Source organism: Elephas maximus, chromosome 11 (genome assembly GCF_024166365.1).
Source record: "Elephas maximus indicus isolate mEleMax1 chromosome 11, mEleMax1 primary haplotype, whole genome shotgun sequence".
NCBI lineage: Eukaryota > Metazoa > Chordata > Mammalia > Proboscidea > Elephantidae > Elephas > Elephas maximus.
Genome location: NC_064829.1, coordinates 20,514,306 through 20,537,073, shown reverse-complemented (window position 1 = coordinate 20,537,073; position 22,768 = coordinate 20,514,306). Strand labels below are relative to the sequence as shown.

The window sequence follows — 22,768 nt, the reverse complement described above, 5'->3', positions numbered from 1 at the left end:
AGTATGAGAATGATTGAGACAATTAAAAAAGACGTTTGCTGTTTTATTCTCTGACACAGGTGTTTTGCATGCTGCTTTCTTATCTCAGGGGTGATGGTAAATAAACCGCGTGTCGCAGAGTGAATGCTACCTGGAGTGGTATTGTCACCCACAGAGCGTCCTCCTCCTCACCTTTCTGTTGTTTCTGATGTTGGTCAAACACCTGGCTGGCACAAATGGAGGTAGATGACAAGAGAAACTCATTTAACTGTTGAAGGTTACCCCTAGGAGCAGGTGCTGAATGTCTAAAAATTCACCTGTGATAGCAATCAGCCTTTGATAACTTTGGAGTCCCTGGGTGGTGCAAATGGCTAACACACTTGGCCAACCGGAAATGTCGGAGGCTCGAGTCCATCCAGAGCTGCCTTAGAAAAGCCTGATGATTTACTTCCTGAAAATCAACCACTGAAAACCCTATGGAGCACAGATCTACTGTGACACATATGGGGTCGCCATGAGTTGACATTGAATCGACAGCAACTGATTTCGATAACTTTGAATTTACTTACAGTTTTTCTGTGCATATAAACTCTTTTCAGAATCCTTCTGTTTGAGAACCAAAGACTGAAACCCAGAGCCAGCTATGAATTATCAAGGAAAATAATTTATGGTATTATATGTAAATTATAGTATTATGAGAAATGTAGGAACATATTTCAATGAAAGTAGGACTTACTAAGGTATTCTTTTACATCTTAAAGCATGTAAACTGATTTTTTAAAACCAATCTGCCTTTGACAGTTTTGGCCCACCCTCTGGGACTATAGAGAACTGGCCTGTTAAAGGGACATTTCTTCTTGAAAAACTGATTACTTCCTACTTCAGGAAAAAAAGTCCAAACTTTCCTGTAGAACTCCATGGAGAATAGTAAATTTTCAGCTCTAAGAAATACTATTTGGCTAGTAAGAATTTCCTCTTCTCTTATTAATTAAAATATATTGATAATAAATGAAGAATTGATCCCTTAATTGAGTAAATATGTTTATTAGTGTCCTGTCTCTGGGTTCCTACTTTTCTGAAATTAAAGTTAAAGATGACTTTCAAAAGGGCATAAAACAATCTCTGAAGAAAAATATTAAATCCTTAAGCATTTGTTTATTCTGGTAAATATACAGTAACTAGAATAAAACCCTGGCCACATACCATTTATGGGGCTATCAGGTTAGAGTGAAAGGATTTCTGAAAGGCAGAGCTCAACCTTGGAGATTAAACTCCTTACATTGTGTTTTCTTGGCCTGGAAAAGCCAACAAATAAAAAAGATAAAAACTCCCCAGAAAAAAAAAAATAAGGTAATCAAACTGTCAATATTTAGAAACTCAGTTAAAAAAAAAAAACTCCAACAGTTTCCAATTATCATCACTAATAGAGCTGAGAGGTACAATTAACCCCCAAATCTTTCATGTGTGGCTTTGAAATATTTACACTTTCTCCTCACTTATTGACTATCTTGTTATCCAACATTTTGCATTTATGACAATAGTAAAAAATTTACTATCTGACTATTTTGTGCATTAACGACATACATCTGGCAGTTGAACACCGAGGTGCAAGGCAAGAGTAACACTTGCTTTAATGATTTAAGCTTACATGTCAGCTTGGCTGGTCCGTGATTCTCAGTGGTTTGGTAGTTATGTAATGATGTAACTTGGCAGTTATGTAATGATGTAGTCATCCTCCATTTTGTGATTTGATGTGGTCATCCTCCATTTTCACATAACACCAATTTTACCTAATGACTTGGTCTTTGGAACCTAACCATGTTGTTATTGTTAAGTGAGAAAAAGGTATATTTCATTTATGTATGAATATAATTGTATTTTATGTCTCAGAGTCTCATTTCATGGAAAAGTGAGGGCCAAAGACAAGATTTGTCTCAGGAAAGATGGGGAGCCTCATTTACTGGAACGCCCCTTCTCTAGTTCCTACACCCCTTTGAGTGCTTGCAGAAGGCAACATATTCTCAGTCTGATGCAAAGCACAGGTCCTAGCCACTGTTCTCTTTATCAAAAATCCTACCAGCAGGGACAGATCAGGGCTACTCACAGAAAGTCCTGTTGCCTTGCAAGTTGATTAAAAATTTAATATTAAAACAAAAGAACCAGTGGGCAACTGAGAAAATAGTTAACTGTACTTCTGAGAGCAAGATTTATCTATGGATAAAGGTGAAATTTGTGTAATCAGCTAGCAGAGAACTGAAAATCGGCAATGGCAATAAAAGGACCTGGTCCAGGTTTTGTGGAACATGAAGCTTATACTCTTTGGGGACTTTCTTTGCAGAAAAGAATATAAAGTTAGTAATATAAATTTTATATATTATATTATAAATATAAATTGGGCATAGGGCCTTCTAGGGGCCCATACTGGTTAGAGGTCCTGAAACTTAAGCTTCATTAGCTTCAAGGTAAATCCACCTCACCCACCTCTGGTAGGAAACTTCTGTATGGGATTAGTATACTGTCCTGGGCATGCTGCCTTTAAAAAAAAAAAATAAGACAGAGTTGTAATTTACTCTGCAATGCTGGTGCAGAATGTGCGATCCTCGGTGAGCATCTTTCCCCTCGATAAGCTGAGAACTCACAACCCAAGCAAGAACCAAGATTTTTGGTGATTACTTTAATGGCTTTTGTGCCCTTTTGCAACTGAAGCTGCAGCTTCCAGTGCCTGACGCTGAGTGTAAGCATGAGAGAAACACTGAGAATCCCCTCCCTGAAGGGTGGTTGGTGTTCACTGCCATCAAGTTGGCTCTGACCCATCGCAATGGACGTATAACAGAAGGAGATGTTGCCTGGTCCTGGGGCATCTTCCTCATCGTTGGTATGCTTGAGTGGATTGTTGTGGCCATTGTGTCAATCTATCTCATTGAGAATTTCCTTCGTTTTTGCTGACCTTCTATTTTACCAACCATGGTGTCCTTTTCTAGTGATTGGTCTGTCCTGATAATGTGTCCCAAGTAAGCAAGCCCAAGTCTCACCATCCTCACTGCTAAGGAGCATTCTGGTTGTATTTCTTCTAAGTCTGATTTGTTCTTCCTGAACAACCAAACCTATGCCATTGAGTCGATTCTGACTCATAGAGACCCTACAGGACAGGGAAGAACTGCCCCAAAGGGTTTCCAAGGAGCTGCTGGTAGATTCAAACTGCTGACCTTTTGGTTAGCAGCCAAACGCCTAACCACTGCACCACCAGGGCTGTTCCTGAATAGAAGGAGGTAAAGGAATCAGTTTGTGGTGATGCTTCCTGCCATCATGCAACCTCCACCTCTAGCAACTGAGTCCTTAATCACATCTTCCAAAGACATTTATGCCTGGGGCTATGGGTCTCCCCTAGAGCCCTTTCCAAAGAAGGATTGACTCCAGGTTTCCACTAGGTATCCTCAGGTCTTCCAGGTCCCTAAGGTCTAACAAACGATGTGGACACACAGCAGCTGCTCTTCAGCCAATCCCACGTTACTGACCCAGTGTATTTAAACAGAACCCAGGGGTTACCCTGACAGTGTCAAGTGACTGCAGCACACATCACTCATCAGTGCCGGGTGCAGAGACAGCCGAGGGGCACAGTCCTGTTTCCAGCCCTCTCTGAGGGCAGAAGACAGCCTGTTTTGGGACTGGGTTCAGTAGGAGCATTAGCTGCAGAGAATACCACTGTAACACAACAATGCAGTGGACCATCTTGAAGGAAGCCTTTGTCAACATAAAAAATATATAACAGTTCCTGTCAAGTTGATTCCAACTCATGGCGACCCATGTGTGTCAGAATAGAACTGTGCATCCTAGGTTTTCCAATGGCTGATTTTTGGGGAAGTAAGTCACCAGGCATTTCTTCTGAGTTGCCTCTGGGTGGACTCAAACTTTCAGCCTTTTGGTTAGCAGCCATGCACATTAACCATTCACTCAGGGACTCCTTTGTCAACAAAGAAGGGAAAATATGTATGTAGTGAAAACCAAGATTTTTTTACTTAATAGGCTATATCTATATAATAACTTGCACAAAAGATTATACTTTGGTTTTTAAAGGGAGGAAAAAGAATTTATACTTGTATTTGTTTTCTGTGCATCGCAGAACTGAAAGGATGCATACGAACCTGAGAAGAGCAGTTAGCTATGAGAAGAAGCTGGATAGAAGGGAGTGTATTATCTAGTCACATTTTTTACCTTGTATGAAATAGGGGACAAGAGAAAAGTTCTCTTTAAAAGAAGGAGAGAATTGTCTAAATTTTATACTTTCTGAAAGAGCTAAATTTGATTGGATTTCCCCTCTGAAACCTAGATCAATTTTGACAAGCATCATTTGTTAATGGAAAAAAAAAATCAAGCCTTTTTGCTTGTTCATAATTTACACTACGAAAGAGTTTACTGTAACCACTTTATTGACATCAGCCCAATATCCACAGGCATTTGTGTGGGTAATGATGTATGTGTTTTATATACATAAATGAAAAGTCCCTGAGTGTCAGGGTTTTATTCTAGAACCACTTAAAGTATAATGAAAGCTCATTAACTAATATAGTTAATAGACTTTACGTGAATATGATAAGGAAAATGGTGTACATCTATGTATTCACAAGGATTTAAGAAACCTTTTGACAATTAATCCCGGGGTGTGGGTCACAAAGTGCTCCAAAATTAGCCAATGACTGGATGGTTTGGAATTTCACTTTCCAGAAATAACAAGCCCTAAAGTATATATATTTTTTTTTTTTTAAAGTATATATACAGAGCACACCCCAAATTCTGCATTTCTTCTCTGACTTAACTACAGAGTGACCCAAAACCTGAAGGTCTCATTACGAAAATTCCTAGAAGAATGTCATTGAATTGGTTTCTGACTTAATCTTTGTCCACTGCTTTAAAACATGAGTTCCCACAGGAAAGGCTAGTGGCGCCGGAGTGAAAGTATTGTCTGGTGTGCGTGTGTGAATATGTTAAAGCAATTTAGTTTACCAGCTGGTCACATGAGAACAGCTATGGATGTTTAGTTGAGGGGGGAGGAACTAAGATGCTCAGTTGTGGAGTACTGGAAAGCAAGAAGGGTGAAGTAACACCAGGAGCTACAAATTACTGTTTTAACTCATAGTTTATAGAGATGAAGAACATTTTTGGTCAGAAGTCAAATTGAATGCCACCCACTTGCTTGGTCAAGCAGCACATGCCGTAGCCTTTGGTGTCATATTTCTCTTCTGATGCTAAGAGAAACTGCTGAAAATACTCCAACACATGGACAACACCAGGCAAGAGGGAGCTTTTGAGTCAAGTGTGAAATGTACTAAACCAATTCAATCAGAAGAACACGCTGACTATCATGTTCCACCCTGTCATTCACCTAAACGAGGAATGTCAGAAATGAGGAGTGGCCAGTGGATTTCTTTTTACAGAGCATCTCTAATCAAAGAGTCCTGGCTGCCTGAAGCCTAGGCTGAGACAGCTGCCTGAGCCGCTCCTGGGCTGGGCGGCAGCAGCCCCACAATCAATTGGCACTATCTTCTGCGGGTGGAGGAGAAGGCTATGCTGCTGCTCCTACCATACATTTGCTATCCTGAGCTAGCCCAACCCCCAAATGTTACATTTTTACATCTGAGGGACCTGAGACCCAAAAGGCCTCAACTTATTCTCTTCAAGTGCACTTATTTAAAGTAACCCGTATCTAAAGTAAATAGTGGAGTCCTGGTGGCGCAGTGATTCAGTGTTCATCCGCTAACCAAAAGGTCAGCAGTTCAAATCTACCAGCCGCTCCTTGGAAACCCTATGGGGCAGTTCTGTTCTGTCCTGTAGGGTTGCTGTGAGTCAGAATTGACTCGATGGCAATGAAAAAAAAAGTATATGTTTGTCAGAACTCTATTCTTTCAGCCAAAACATTATGAAGTTATAATTAACCTGTTTCATTACACAATAATTCTATTCAATCCAATTTAACAAACACTGCATACTTTATGTTTTTCCATGACTGACTCATACTTCCTTGGCGGTGGGAATAGAAGTAAATGTGGATAAAACTCAATCCCCAATCTTCAAGGCACTGACAACTTAGTAGAAGAGACACATAGCAACCATAATTTGGTAAATGTATCTAGCTGGAGCCCTGGTGGCACAGTGGTTCAGAGCTACAGCTGCTAACCAAAAGATCAGCAGTTTGAATCCACATTTTTTAAACTCTATGAAACAAGAGAAAAGTTCTCTTTAAAAGCAGGAGAGAATTGTGTTAATTTTACACTTTCTAAAAGAGCTGGATTTGATTGGATTTCTCCTCGTTGCAAACCCTGTGGGGCAGTTCTGCTCGTTCTTATAGCGTTGCTGTGAGTCGGAATCAACTCAGTGGCAGCCGGCACAGGTTGTATCTAGCTATTTGAACTGATGCAAAAAGCCAGGAACAATTAACATTGTGTGAGATTTCAGGGAGAATTTTATTAAAGAAGTGGCATTTCAGCTGAGCCTTGAAGGATGAGTTGGGATTTTGCTATGTGGAGAAGGACATTTATGCATTAAGAAAAGTGTAGAAAATGAATAAAGTGTTTTAGGGACATAGGGTGTGTGTGTATTGCGTATATGTGTGTGTATCAGTTAGAGAGAGGAAGGAACTTATTAAAGATGAAACTGGAAAGAAAATTTCAGGTCAAATTAGAAAGGATTATACTGAACTGCTTGGATATTATCCTGGAAACACCGGGAACCACTGAGAGATTTTATGCAAGTCAGTGGTGTCATTAGTGCAGCACCAGCAGCTGCAGTAAAGGGGAAGGGGCCCTGGGGATCATGTTTTCATTTGAAAGTCCTAAAAACCACCCAATGACAGGAAATGACTCTTCCAGGCACTATTAGCATGCTAGAGGCAGCACCTGAAACTAGAATTCAAGACATCTTGTCTCTCAGGACTTGTTTCTCTAACTTACACTTTCTCTCTCATCCTCTTTCTCTCCGTGTCCACCGATTTCCCTGCCCCCACCCCTCCTTACAATCATTTCCAAAGTCTGAAGAAGTAAGAACAGTTGGGCAGTGGTAGTCTGACATATGTCAGAGCCAGACTGCCGGTGTTCAAATTCCAGCTCTGCTCTTCGACTTTGGGCAGGCTACTTAATTCTCCATGCCTTAGTTTCTTCATCTGGAAAATGATTTTAGAAATAGTCTGTCTCAGAGGTCATTGTGAGGATTGAATCTGTTAGTATGTCACAGAGCACTCAGAAAACTGCCTGTCCACAGCGAATGCTCTGTGAGCATCACTATGGTTATCCATATTGTTTATGTTTTTTGTACATGTTGAGTGGAGTGTCTGGAAGGGAAGCAAGTGAACTCCAGGCTCCTTCTGGGCAGAAAATGGCTTAGGTAATGTCTCATGTGGGTTCTCTAGAGAATACCAGTGAGATGTATATACGTAAAAATATATAGAGAGAGATTTATTTCAAGGAAATGGTTTATGCCAAATCCATAGGTCAGGCAGCAAACTGGAGACCTCTGCTGGTTCACGGAATTGCGGGAGCTGATGAATCCAAAATCTGTAGGTCAGGTGGCAGGCTGTGGGACTTTTCTGCAGGCTTATGTCCCAAGATCTGGATCAGGTGATGAGAAGAGTGCAGGGTTGAGAGAGAGTGAGTTCTGCCACAGTATCCATTTATGTTCTAGATGCAGACCACACCTCTAGGGAAACTATCCTTTCAACTGATTGGTTGATCACATTGTGGACGGTGATTACATTACATTACAGAACAGCAATCAGTCTGGTATCTGACCAGACTACTGAGAATCATAGCCTAGTCAGGTTGACACATAAACTTAACCATCTTAGTCCACCCCTTATAAACTTGACACCTATACACATCTCTTTAAACTATACATAAATTCCAAATAAAGAAAATTATAAAGCCATACTTTCACTTAACATGATACAATTAACATGCATATAACCAAAAACACACTAACCCCTTTTACATCTTGTATTTTATAATAAGTAATGGGACAAGGAAGAGAATAAAATTAAGACATTTGATACACACATACACACATGAACATATATCAAAAAAGGGAAGAAATACTTATAACAATTACAGTCCTCATTTCTGCAATTGGTCACATGGTCATAGCCAGTATTTAGAACTACCTTCTTCCACTACCCATTTCATCTTCCCTTCATCCTTAATGAGCATCTCAGCTCGTTATGATTCTTTGCCTGGTGGGGTGACCCAAACCTTCATTTCTGATACATAAAAAGGCCATTAGTAGCCCTGTCAGAATTGGGTTAACCCTGTCAAAATGACAAGGGATGGTAGTACTAAGAGATGCCCTAAGGGATCTCCTATATTCAAGACATACTCTTATTTACCTCCATTATGTAATAATAGTCCAATTTTTCCTTGGTCATCATGACCAATCACACCAGCCAGTATGGTAACTCCCTTCTTTGCCTGTTGATTCAGAGGCATGAGAAGCCCAAAGTGGCCAGGTGGCATTATTATCTTCCAGTTCAATGAAATAAGTGTTGTGTCTCCTGGTGGGAGCATTTCTCCCTTTGAATGTAAGACCTTTAGACCAGCAGAGCATAAGATTGCAAGGAGGGGAGGCAATAATTTTGTGAATGGGTCACTAGGGCTAATGGTGAGTGATGTCACTCCTATTTCCACCCCTTGGGCCTGTGGATCCTGGCTATGGGAAAAACAGCATCATATATTGGATGCTGATTTACAGCTTCCTGGAGAGCCTTGCCCCAGTCCTGAAAGGTATTACCACATAGATGGCACCGTAATTTAGTCTTTAAAAGGCCATTCCATCATTCTATCAAGCACCTGCTTCGGGATGATAGGGAACATGGTAAGACCAGTGAATTCCATGAGCATGGGCCCATTACCACACTTCATTTGGCATGAAGTGAGTTCCTAGATCTGAGGCAATGCTGTGTAGGATATCATGACAGTGGATAAGACATTATGTAAGTCCATGGATGGTAGTTTTGGCAGAAGCATTGTGTGCAGGGAAGACAAATCTGTATCAAGAATGTCTGTGTCACTAAGAACAAAGCACTGCTCTTTCCATGATGACAGCAGTCTGATATAATTAATGTAAGCAACCATCATCATCACAGGTGGTAAAACTGGCCTGGTACCATAGCCACAGGCTGTTGAGAGAATTGAGGAAGTGATGACCAAATCTGGAGCCACTTACATCCCAGGAAAAGAGTGTCTCAGGGAGAGGCCCCTCAGGGGTAGCCCCACCCTCTGAGGGTTGAGAGGTTTGACCAAGGATGAAACAAAAAGAAAAAGGGTTGTTTAGTTTTTATTTATCAAAGTTTTTTTTTTTTCTCTCTCTCTCTTCATGATTTGTATTATAAACTCTTCCAAGGCAAGAGCTTTGCTTGCTTATAAATAAAACCCATTGTTATCAAGTCAATTCCGACTCACAGCAGCCCTATGGGACAGAATAGAATTGTCTCGTAGGGTTTCCAAGGCTACGGCTGCTAACCAAAAGGTCGGCAATTCAAATCCACCAGGCACTCCTCGGAAATCCTATGAGACAGCTCTGCTTTGTCCTATAAGCAGACTGCCACACCTTTCTGTCGATGAGCAGCTGGTGGGTTCGAACCACCGACCTTTCGGTTAGCAGCCCAGCACTTAACCATTGCACCACCAGGGCTCCTCATAAATAAAACACCTAAATATGATGATCTTTTAATGCAATGGCATTATTTTTAACAACATGCAAGGATGTTAGTAGGAGGAATGTTTTGCTTTCATCCTCAGACAACAGCAATAAAACCCCTAACACAAAGCCTTTTGCTTTGTCATTTCAACAATGGTCAACTTTTTTTTTTTTTTTAGTTTATTTACTGAAGTATAATATACATACCAAACATGCTTGTTATATATAAATGTCAAGCTTTGAAGAATTTCCATAGACTGCACACACCCACATAACTAGAACCCAAATCAAGAGACAAAACATCATCAGTACCCAAGAAGCCTCCTTTGTGCACCGCCTCCCCAAGAGAAATCACTATCCTGACTTCTAGCTGCATTAATTAGTCTTTTCTATTTTTGTACTTTATGTAAGTGTAATCATTATACTGTGTCTCTTTTGTGTCTGGCTTTTTTTTTTTTTTGTACTTTAGACGAAGGTTTACAGAGCAAACTTGCTTCTCATTAAACAATACACATATTGTTTTATGACATTGGTTGCCAACCCCATGATGTGTCAGCACTCTCCCTTCTCGACCTTGGGTTCCCTATTACCAGCTTTCCTGCCCCCTCCTGCCTTCTAGTTCTTGCCTCTGGGCTAGTGTGCCCATTTAGTCTTGTATTGTTTTATGAGCCTATCTAACCTTTGGCTGAAGGGTGAAGTTCAGGAATGACTTCATTACTGAGCTAAAAGGGTATCCGGGCCCATACGCTCAGGGTTTCTCCAGCCTCTGTCAGGCCAGCAAATCTGGTCTTTTTGTGTGTGTGTGTGAGTTAAAATTTTGTTCTACATTTTTCTCCAGCTCTGTCTGGAGTCCCCTATTGTGATCCCTGTCAGAGAAGTCGGTGGTGGTAATAGGGCACCATCTAGTTGTGCTGGACCCAGTCTAGTGGAGGCTCTGGTAGTTGTGGTCCATTAGTCCTTTGGGCTAATCTTTCCCTGTGTCTTTGGTTTTCTTCTTTCTCCCTTGCTCCATACTAGGTGAGACCAGTGTAGTGTCATAGATGTGTCTGGCTTTTTTCACTCAACATTTTGTACATGAGATTCATCCATATTCTTATGAATGGTCAGCTGTTTTAAATGTAATTTCTGTGGAAGAGAAAAGCATGTTCATCAAGATGTTTTATTGTGTTTACATATAGTGTACTATTTAACTTATTGTAGATTTCTATTTATTGGACAGATGCCACTTTTATGAGTGCCATGTTTACATGTTTTCCTACAACAAGAATTCTGTGTGTGTGTGTGTGTGTGTGTAGTCATAAAGTTATTTACACTTTAAGTTACTTCATGTTGTTTTCATTGTCTTTCCATTGTCTTACAGGTATAAAAACCAGGTTCCCATAAATGTCCACGCAAATCCTGGAAAGTATATTATTGAAAGTCGATATGGGATGCACACTCTGGAGATTAATGCGTAAGAGAAATCAATGTCCACGTGTATTGCCTGACAGTGGCTTAAGGAGGTGCCTCGTGCCTCCAGTTAATGGAACTTGCTCCCCCTCTTTATCCTAGTCCAGTGTAGTCTTGGTGTAATGTGAGGAGAATTCACAGACATTTCTTCTCTTGGTGTATACCTAGCAATGATGTACATCACTAATACTTACCAGGCCTGCATTACCTGCCAAGTGATTTTATATTTGGATTTAGCCAAAGATGATAAGAAAAATTAATAAGTATCTTTTAATTTATTGTTTTATATACAAGAGGTTTTCCTAGTCATTAGTAAGAAAATAAGTTGTATGTGTTAGGCATTTATATTCGGTTATTTTTTCAGAGTTCCAAATCAACATCATCATCATACTCTTGATGATATATGCATTAGACTAATAACTTAAAGCCATGGAGATTTGGTGGGGTGCATTGAAAGTAAGCTAAAGCTGGAGATACTGTTCTTCCATTCAGCACACCAGGAGCACCAGGAAACTGATCACGTGCACTGTTATCTCTGTGTGTGTGTGTGTCGCAGGGCCAGATGATAGGTTATCTTAGGGTAAAGCAAAATCCAAAACAAATGTTGAAAGCAGAATCCATGTCAAAATTTTAAAGTCCTCAAAGATTTATCCTGTCTCCTAAGAGGGTTCTGAAATCCAAACCTAGTTACGTGGATGAAAAAGCTAAATAAGCTCCCACCATTTTCAGTTCAGATAAAACTATGAAATGCTGAGATGTCAAAATAAAATTTGCATAACTACAATCTCAAGAGATTTATACCCTTCTCCTCAGATCAGAGGAGTTGACACAAGTGATGTTGGGCTCCAAACAAAACCCTGGGACCTTGTGATGTTCGCCAAACACAGTATCTGCTGCTTGGTGGTTCTACTGAGACAAGCTATGTGGCTGCTTTCATAATTAAATAGTTATAAAAAACAGATGTATTTACCTCCACTGGAGTTCTATTGATGTCCATAAAATTTCAACAAGGAAAAAGTTTATACTAATGAAACTGAACCTCAGGGAAAGATGGAGGACACAGGAACTGGTGGTGACAAGAGTCAAAGAGCCTTCTTTGAAATCTTAGCCTGTTCATCTCTCTGTGAGGTCATGTTCTCCCTCATTCTGTTATTAAGACATTCTGATTTCTGTATTATAACTTAGAAGCACTTCCAAATGCCACCTCTTGTTGTTCTGTGGACTGAAATGCCAGTTGTGGCCTGAGCCTTAGTAGAATTCAGGTCTAAATAACTTAGTTAGGCTTTGACTGTAGAACAAAGTATTAGACCAGCATGGATCTGGCTTATGGATCAGGGAGGCTCTGGAGGCCTTCAAGGAGAAGCTGCTTCTTTCTCGTCGCTGTTGCCGTGATGCCCCCCAAATGAAACTTATTGCTGAGGGTAAGATAGCTAGCAGTCCACCCCCTCCATTATGCTTCCAGGCAGTCATCTGCTATAAAGATATATGGTTAGACATTTTCTGCTCCCAATATAACTTGAGACAAGCTTGTAATAACAGTGTTCATTCTGTAATTTATGTGCTTATCAGTTTATTGGCTTATTTACTTATATTTTTAGTGAACCCGGGCTAGGGGCACAGCGATCTATGAATGTTCTCCCATTCCGTGCTGCCAGCATGAAAATGCAGTAGATCATGTGGACCGTATAAACTCCCATCATTCACTAGATCAGACAATAGCTTTGCCAAGAGTCCCTGAAGAGCCATTCGTGAGATACTGGTTTGCATGTACTGAGTTAGCAGGGAGTCCCTTGATATTACTGTTATTAATTAAGAGGAGTGTCACCATGATGGCCACTCATTTCTATGATGTTCTTTCAGATGTGATTTTGAAGACACAGCTCAGTACCGGGCCTCGGCGATGAACGTTAAAGGAGAGCTTTCAGCGTATGCGTCCGTCGTGGTAAAGAGTAGGTTTGCTGGACTTGTTTTATTCAGAGTGTGTTTTAAAAAAATGTCTCCCCATTGCCAAAAAAAAATCAATCGTGAAGCAGTTTACATCCCTTTCTGTTTTCTTTTTTAGGATATAAAGGAGAGTTTGATGAGACTTGTTTCCATGCCGGAGTTTCCACCCTGCCCCTCAGCTGTAAGTTTAAAAATATGTTTGCTAAATTTCATCCCTATTTAAAATGCAGCAGAATAAGCTATTATATAATGCTGAAATAAATGCATAAGATATGTATAACACATAATGTATGCTAGTATGCATGTACTAGGGATCTGGGGTTAGTTTCAGTTTTTAGATTCTCTGGTTGCTGTTCTTCTCTGAATTTAATTACTTTGTTCTAGTTTTACAAAAAAACCCAGATATGATGGAACAAAAATGAAAAATGCTTTTAAGGCTTTCTGTATTAAACTGAAAAAAAAATCATTACACAAACACACCCATTGCTGTTGAGTTGATTCTGACTTGTAACAACCCTATAGAACAGAATAGAACTGCCCCAGAGGGTTTCCAAGGAGCAACTGGTGGCTTTGAACTGTCCACCTTTTGGTTAGCAGCCGAGCTCTTAACCACTGTGCCACCAGAACATACGCACACACGTATACATCTGAACTGTACCAAAGCACTTTTCTTCATCTTTCAATACCCAGGTCAGCTTCACCTTCTCAGGAAATCTGTGTCTGACCCCAATTAGGTGTCCCTTATGAGACCAAGGCACTTCCATCAGAGCATCAGTCACGAAGGGCACTGTCAAGTGTTACACGTCTGTCTCTCTAACTGGCCCATGAGCCACTTCAAGGGAAGACTGGGTCTTTTATCTCTGAACTCCAGTGTCTGACACAGAGTAGGTGTTTAATAATGAATTAATAATTAAATGAATACATGAATTTATGAAGTACAATTTAAAGTGAATAAAACTACCAAAACTGACTTAAGAATTAAATAATAAATTATAAGCTTTTGAAAAATTCTTATTGGTGGTAATTTGAGAACTTCAAACATTTCATCTATATCAGAACTTCTTTTCATGGGAAGCAATAAATGTAAAATCTCTATCACTGTTCAAATAATTAGAAGCTTATAATGGTCAGACCGAGAAAGGTAATCTAACCCTAACATCTTAGTTTCCAAGCATTAAATGACAACTGCTAGTTTTGAGAATGGTTGATAAAGATATGGATATGCAAGTTACCCCAAATAGCCAAAACAATCTTGAAAAAGAAGAACAAGGTTGGAGAATTTGCACTTCCCGTTTTCAAAACTTACCGCTAATCTACAATAATCAAAATGGTGTTGTACTGGCATAGAGAGAGAGACATATATCAGTGAAATAGAATTGGTGGTCCAAACATAAAGCCATACATCTATGGTGAATTGATTTTTGACAGAGTGCCAAGACCATTCAATGGGGTAAGCATAGTCTTTTCACGAAATGGTGAATATCCACATGCAAAAAAATGAAATTGGGCCCCTATCTCACACCACATATAAAAAATTAACTCACAATGGATTGAAGATCTATATGTAAGGTTAAAAATCTTATATAAAACTCTTAGAAGAAAAGATAGACATAAATCTTAATGACCTTGAATTAGACAACAGTTTCTTCATGTGCATGTGTTTGGTGGAAATTTCTACAGCAAATTAGGTTCCCGTTTACCAATTTCTATACATATTGTTCAGTGACGTTGGTTATATTTTTCACAACGTGTCAGCGTTTCTCATTATTTCCATTCTGGCTGTTGGAAATTGTTTCTTAGATATGATATCAAATCATAAGCAACAAAAGAATGGAAAATTGAACATCATTAAAATTAAAAATATTTGTGTTCAAAGGACACCATCAAGAAAATGAAAAGCACCACATAGAACGGGAGAAAATATTTGTCAATCATATATCTGAAAAGGACTTGTATCTAGAATATATAAAGAACTCTTACAACTCAAAAATAAAAAGACCCAATTAAAAATGGGCAAAGGATCTGAGAAGACATTTATGCAAGGAAGGCATATGAATGGCCAACAAGCAGATGAAAAGATGCCCCAGCCATTGATACGTTCTTACTCATGGCAACCCCACATGTGCAGAGTAAATGCTCCGTAGGGTTTTCAAGGCTCCGTAGGGTTTTGTAAGCAGACCACCAGGCCTGCCTTCCGAGGCACTTCTGGGTGGGTTCGAACCACCATTTTTGGCTGGTAATCAAGAGCTTAACTGTGTCACCCAGGGAGCCCTCATTAATCATTGTTGTTGTTGTTGTGCCATCGAGTTGATTCCGACTCATAGTGGCCATATATGACAGAGTAGAACTGTCGCAAGGGATTTCCTTTGGTATAATCTTTATGCGAACAGATTGCAGATCTTTTCTACTGTGAAGTGGCTAGGGGTTCAAACCAGTGACTCTTTAGTTAGCAGCTGAACACTTAATCATTGTGCCGTGAGGGCTCTTTCATTAGTCTTTAGAGAAAAGCAAGTCAAAAGCACAGTGAAATATCACTTCACAGCCACTAGGATGGCTAGAAGGAAAAAAGTCAGATAATAACAAGTGTTGGCAAGGATGTGGAGAAATTGGAAACTTCATACACTGCTGGCGGAGTAGCCATTTTTGCAAACAGTCTAGCAGTTCCTCAAACAGTTAAATACACAGTTTAATATGACTCAGCAATCCCGTAACTTGGTATACACCCAAGAGAAATGAAAACATTTGTTCATACTAAAATTTGTAAATGAATGTTTATAGCAGCATTATTTATAATAGCCAAAATGTGGAAACAACCCAAATATACATCAACTGATAAACAAAATGTGATATATAGCCATATACTGGAATATTATTCAGCCATGAAAAGGGATGAAATACTGACACATGCCAAAAAATGGATAACTATGAAAACATTATGCTAAGTTAAAGAAGTCAGCTGCAAAAGATCACATTTTATATGATTCCATATATATGAAATGTCCAGAATAGGGAACTCTAAAAAAACATAAAATAGATTAGTGGTTGCTTAGGGCTAGAAGGGATGGGAGGATAGGTGGGTGATAACTAGGAGGTATGGGGTTTCCTTTTGAGGTAATTAAAATGTTCTAAAAGGGACTGTGGTGATGGTTGTGCATATTTGCAATTAGACTAAAATCCACTGAATTGTATCCTTCAGATGGGTGAGTCTTATGTGAATTATATCTTAATAAAGCTGTTTTAAAAAAAAGAACCAATATTCTTAATAGTACAAGAATAGGAGGCAGTGCAAATTTGGCCCGTGGTCTATAGTTTGCTGCCCCCTGTTTTAAACCATTTTTCTCGGGATGGCGAGTCAGTATGGTGGAAGAGTGAGAAGTGATAAGGGAATGGTGTTTTGTATTCTTGTTAAAGTTGGTTTGGTTTCTCGCTGAACCCCAAAGCCACTTCGGAAAGCCCAGACCAATCTCAGATATAGAGAGAAATTAGGGTCAGCTTTTAGATGGCCTACTTGCATTTCCAGTTGGGTCTGGAACTTCCAGGTCACCACAGACCCTCCCTGTCACCTTCTTCCCTACTCCCTAAGGCAGGTTTGGAACCAGTCCAGCCTCCTGTTCCACACGAGATCTTATGAAGCTTTTTCTCTTTTTGGCCTCAGTGGTCATCATTACATAGCAGTGGGCCAGATGGGACATGTGCTTCAAAGAGAAGTGATTTCCCTGTTGGTTATGGCTGGGATAGTATGCCTGGGAAGATAAAAATTAAAGGCAGTGCAGTGTGTGAGGTGAGAGGACAGGCTCTGGAAACAGCCTGCAGTGTAAAGCCTGGCTCTGTGGGGGTGAGACCTGAGCAGTTATTTAGCCTCGTTTTTTTTTTTTTTTTTTATGCTGCAGCTTCCTCAGCTATAAAATAGAGATAATAATGGCACTGATAGCGCTATTGTGTGGCTTAACGGAGCTAATAGATATTAAACACTTGGAACAGTACTTGGCACAAATGAAACTCAGTAAATGTTAGCATGCATTTTCAAGTTAATACTCAGGTCTTAGGAAGAGAGACAAAGTATGAGGAAGGCCTAAGTTGTAGAGTTGGGCAGATGCGGGTTTGAATTTCAATTTCGCACGTGCTATGTGTGAAGCCTTGGCCTTGGCAGGATATTACTTTTGTGAACTTCCACATCCCCATCTGAAAGAGAGGAAAAAATAGTGTCTATGCTGTGGTGTTGTTACAAAGATGAGATGACAATCAAAAATAAACCTTGTGGCATTTAAATAAGTGCTCAGTAAAGTCATTACATTCTCAGCCCTTTCCTTTTAGAAGAGAGAAGAAGGAAAAAAAAAGAAAAACCTGAGAGTTGATAATGCAGGCATGTATTCAATCTATAAATAAGAAACACCAAAGAGAAAAACCTTTTTTAAAGTTACAGTATTTTAAAAATTTTTATTTTTTTCACATTAACATTTCTTATAATTTTACTCTGCTCATTAAAGAAACTGAAGTAACTTACTGAAAAACTCTATTTTTTGGTGTAATTGGTATGACTGTTTTATCCCAAGAGCACAAGAAGAGTTTAAATGGACTCAGAATCTAAAATTAAAAAGTGCACATATTGCAGCTAACTATTTGAGTCTAAGTGAAATGCACTATTAATTTGCATTTTATTTAAGACATTCAACCTGGTTTTTAAAATTCTATTTATTATAATAATAAAAATAAGCATTTAGCTCATCTGACCATTGAAGCAAGAATTTCCATTCAAATGATATTATGCATCTGTGCTACATACTTCTTGTGTAAGGCTTAGTTTGTGCCACATCAATAATTGGATCAGTCATTGTTGTAACTGCTTTGTGGCTATGTGTATTAAAATGCTCTGTGTCTCTTTGACAAAAGAGGTAAATTACTGATTCTGTTTTTGCTATACCCAGTTGCTGTTACCCCTTATGGTTATGCATCCAAGTTTGACATCCACTTTGATGACAAGTTTGATGTGTCTTTTGGGAGAGAGGGCGAGACGATGAGTCTAGGCTGCCGTGTCATTATCACTCCCGAAATTAAACATTTCCAGCCAGAGATCCAGTGGTACAGAAATGGTGAGTCTTTGGAATAATGAATTCTCCCTTAAGCCTTTATTTGAAGAAGGCTGCAGGCCAGTTCCCCAGGCCTGGCCCAGAGTACAGATGTCTGTAGATTGCAAATCTGTTACCAGAGTTGGCGAAATCTGGAAGTTGGAGGGGATAACCTACTCTATGTTTTTAAAGTAAGCTTTTACGTATATATCAATGTACAAAATTTTCATAATATATTTTTGGAGATTATATTTTCTTATCACCACGTTAATACGTGAAAAGGATTACAAAATAATGTATATTTAATTTGTAAGTTTATTTGGTAAAATACCCTTTTTCATAGACTTATCATTTATGCAATAGGAATTGTATGAAGCTTTTTCAAAACATAACTTTATTAACTAACCAACAGAATAAATTAAGAAGAAATTCAGACCTGGGTTCTTTTGTTCTAACGTATTAAAGGATCTTTATAATTTAAAATTTCTGGTAAATATATTCTGCATACAAAATATGTGTAGCTACACTGATGTCCCTGAAGGATACAAAAATACATAAAAATTGTCCTTTTCTTGAGGTCATGTTATAACTGAGACTGGAAGAACAGAAAGAAAATCTTCCCATTATTAGTTCCTCTGGCTCTGCCTTTCAATCACAGCTTAGTCTTATTTTGTTTCAAAAGGGCCTAGAGCCATGATACTTTGATGTGAGGAAGAAACAAGGTTTCATTTTCTCTTATACGTCATATTTGTATTAAAGTCTATTTTAAGTCTAGCTAATGCTCCAAAGCCAAAGGAAACATCAAACAAAAAGCTATCAAAACAAGTTGATTAGTTGAATCATTGGACCTTAAGAAATAATGTGATCTCTAAAATAGTATCATAAATCTTAGATCCAAAAGAACTGAGTTTCCACACCAGATTATCTTGTCCAATAGACAAAGATATTAAACATGTCCAGAGAGAATAAGGAACTGCCCAAAATCACCCAGCAGAACTCCAGTACACCCAGACCTCAGGCCCTGCTGTTTGCCCTCTGCGTCGGGTGCACCTTTCACTAGTACTCTGCTTTCTTGTATGTCCCCAAAACTTTAGCTCTAATAAAGAAAAAAAAAAAACAACCTAACCTCACTGAAAAACCTGTACTTTCTCCAGCCTTTCTGCACCCCGTTAGGCCTAGGCAGTGAAAAGCGCACTGATATTTAAGAACTTGAACTTCCCTCTAGGTACACATTTATCTGCATATTCCATGAAAGGTGCCTAGCAAGTAGAAGATATGTAACGGAGCGAGAAGCGAATAGACCTGGACACTCTCATTGTTCCTTTCAGTTTATCTTAACATCTGGACCAGGATTATATTTTAAAGCTCTCAAAAAAACTTTAAAATTCCAGATGTGTTTCGCTATTCTGTGTATTCCTAAGGTTATCATGTAATTTTATGTTTAACTTTTTTTATAAGGAAAACTTTGGAAAAAAAATAGTGATAATATTTTGTGGTATTTCCTGTAAGACACTTTACGGCAGCTCAAACTCAATTTTGTTCATGGAAAAAAACCAGAGCTCAGAGAGGTTAAGTGACTCGCCGAAGTTGCATCATTAATTAATGAGAGAGATAGGACTGAATGTAGGTCCCTTCCAGGAATGACTTTATAGACATGCAAATGGTGCCCGCCCACAGGACCACTCTCAGAAGGGGACCTGCAGATTCCTTAATGCTCTGCTGTCACCAGCTTGAAATTCCTAATAATGTCAACAGTTGTTTTTTTCGTAAGTGATGTCCAATGGGGCAATACAGCATGGGCATGAGCAGAGAAACTATATTAGGTGACAGTGTGGACACTTTCAGATTCTGCCCCCAGGCATGGTGGGCGATGTTCAGTTGCTCACCAAGCAGTTGGCCTAGCCTTCAGGTGTGTATGCGTCCACCTGGAGTACTCTGCAGCACTGTAGGGTTCCCAGGAGATGGCTGGGTCAGGACCTGGGTCCAGATTGGACCTGGCACTAGTGGCAGCAGAGCAGTGGTGATGGCAGTGGCTGCAGCCCCAGAGGAGAGGAGGGCTCCACCTGGGGGCAGTGTGGAAACCCACAGTGAGAGGCCAGCTTGCCTGTCCATTCCCAGAACTCATCTCTTCTGCATCTGCACAAATGCTAAGTCCCTGGCCTGAGCACTGGGACAAGAACTGTCGGTGACCAGGCAGTAAACTTTGTCAATACGATATTACAAAATAAAAGCCTACATATAGACATTCCAATAAAGCACGTAAGGAAGCTATTAGAACCCTTCAAAGAATTTAGAACCTCTGGTTTTGAAAACTGCTGCAACACTGCAGAACAAATACCCACAGGCTTAGAATTAGAAATTAGAGATTGTCGCTTTTGATGGAAAGAAAAGAACACTATTTTCATATGAAGCCTTGGGTGAACGAGTTCTCAGTGAGGAAGACAATTTTAAAATTAATTTTTCCTTGTAACTGAAGATACATTGATAGAAAGCGCAAGTAGGCATTTTGAATTATATGCAAATCATGAAGCCACTTTAAGTTTTTTGTGTGACCTTTCCCACAAGTTACAGGATATATTAGAGGAAATGTTAAAATACAATTGTATTATGTATTTAAAATTAAATTTAGACTTATATGAAACTAATTTGTATGAAGAGTTAAATCTTTTTAGAAAAATTATTCCTCAGGAATCATCAGCTCTAGAGTACTAAAATTTGTATTTTGAAAAAGTTTATTTTAAGGTTGTCCCAGTACTGTCACAGCCCGTATAATACTCTCAACAGCTCCAGTAAGAGCTGCATCAGCAGAAAGATCCTTCTCAAAATAAAACATTATCAAAAATTATTTGTGATCTCGCATTTGCCAAGAATGACTGATGCTGCTTTCAGTTATATCAATTTAAAATAAAGTTGCTAAAAGTATAAATTTTGATGACCTATGAATGAATTTGCCAAAAAATGAACCAGAAATATCTTATTATATCAATCAAAATATCATATTCATAAGGTATTATTATGTATAAAATTATAACACCAAAAAATTTTTTTGCAATTTATATTACCCCTTATGTTTTGTAAGTAATAAAATAATTTAAAGGAAAAACTTTATATTGTAGTACCTTTAACTGCACATTTTCTCTGCTTTTTGAACTTGCCATTTCATTTTGCACTGGGTCCTGCAAATTATGTGTCAGTTCTTGGTCCCCTCACTTCTGGTCTTGCACTTTTACCAGTATAATATGGCAGAATGGCCCCAAACCCCAGATATGTTCTATAATAGTCAACTAGCTTTCAAAAGAGAAGATGAGAAAAAGAGAGAGAGAGGAATGGAGGGGAGGGAGGAAGGAGAGAGGAAGGGCAGTAAAAGGTAATTTACTTACATTTTTTAAAAATTTCTAGGAGTACCTGTTTCTCCATCAAAATGGGTGCAAACACATTGGAGTGGAGAACGGGCAACGTTGACATTTTCTCATCTCAACAAAGAAGATGAAGGCCTCTATACAATTCATGTGCGAATGGGAGAATATTATGAACAATACAGCGCTTACGTATTTGTTCGAGGTAAGACCTAGCAAAAGCAGAACATCAAAGAACATTAAAATGCTGAGGCCATATCAATCTGCTCAAACATCTTTGTGTAATGATGAAAGAGCCATTTGAAAACTCTTCCAAATTATATGGCATAGGATATTAATTTCCAGTAAAAACCAGACCTAGTGTAAAAGGTGAACCCGGAAGGCACCAACAAAAAAGTGACAGATTTTCAGACCATGTTATTGTCGATAATATCAGCAGTTTCCTCATCTTCAGCAAACCACCAGCACAGTTCTCTATAGGTGTTTGAGTAGAGATGCTAATCCTAAAGATAAGAAAAGCCATCTCGTATGGAAGCTGCAGAAACCCTGGTGGTGTAGTGGTTAAGAGGTACAGCTGCTAACCAAAAGGTCAGCAGTTTGAATCCATCAGGCACTCCTTGGAAACTGTATGGGGCAGTTCTACTCTCTCCTACAGGGTCTCTATGAGTCTGAATTGACTCGATGGCAACGGTTTTTTTTTTTTTTTTTTTTTTTTTTTATGGAAGCTGCAGTGGAAGAGGGATGTGTTATTTTGGGACTTACTCTTTAGTATCTATTTTGGGGAGCAAATTTATCATTTTACTCTAGCTCTCTTCTTTATAGCTTGAACTAGGAAACAAGGCAGTGCAACTTAATTTTTAAGAGGAACTATCATTGTTAAGTGTAGGAGTCTTTCTTTTTTCAGTGGTGCCTTGAGTAGACTAGATAAGTCTAAGTGGGAATGTTATTTCTCCATGGGACCCTAGTACATATGGAAGACTGTTAACACTTGCAGGCTTACAAGGGTAGACTTACTAACCTTTATCTCTCATGCACTAGATAGAATCATAAACTCACAAGCATCTTGATCAAAATGGAACCTTAGAGATCTTTCAGGGGTACTTAACCAGTATCCACTGACCCCCAAGGGGTCTATGATTAAAATTGTGTTCTAATAGAATTGGTTTCTTTTGTAAGCTCATGTATTATATATTATACACTTAATAACACTGTCTGAGAAGGGGCCTCTAGGCTTTACCCAATTGCCAAAGGGGTCTATGGCACAAAAACAGCTACAACCCCGGGTGGGGCCGTGGG

The 22,768-nt window shown here is 39.1% G+C and overlaps 1 protein-coding gene across 5 annotated transcripts in view; it reads left to right on the top strand.

The window, feature by feature from the left end:
- The window catches only part of MYOM1 (myomesin 1), a 180,653-nt gene that overhangs the window by 41,313 nt on the left and 116,572 nt on the right, over positions 1–22,768 (top strand). For all 5 annotated transcript variants that reach the window (XM_049900248.1, XM_049900246.1, XM_049900245.1 and 2 more), the window contains exons 6-10: positions 11,018–11,110; positions 12,967–13,055; positions 13,169–13,231; positions 17,976–18,140; positions 21,516–21,677. In XM_049900248.1, coding sequence (XP_049756205.1) covers positions 11,018–11,110; positions 12,967–13,055; positions 13,169–13,231; positions 17,976–18,140; positions 21,516–21,677 — 572 coding nt within the window. The remainder of the gene's footprint in view (positions 1–11,017; positions 11,111–12,966; positions 13,056–13,168; positions 13,232–17,975; positions 18,141–21,515; positions 21,678–22,768) is intronic.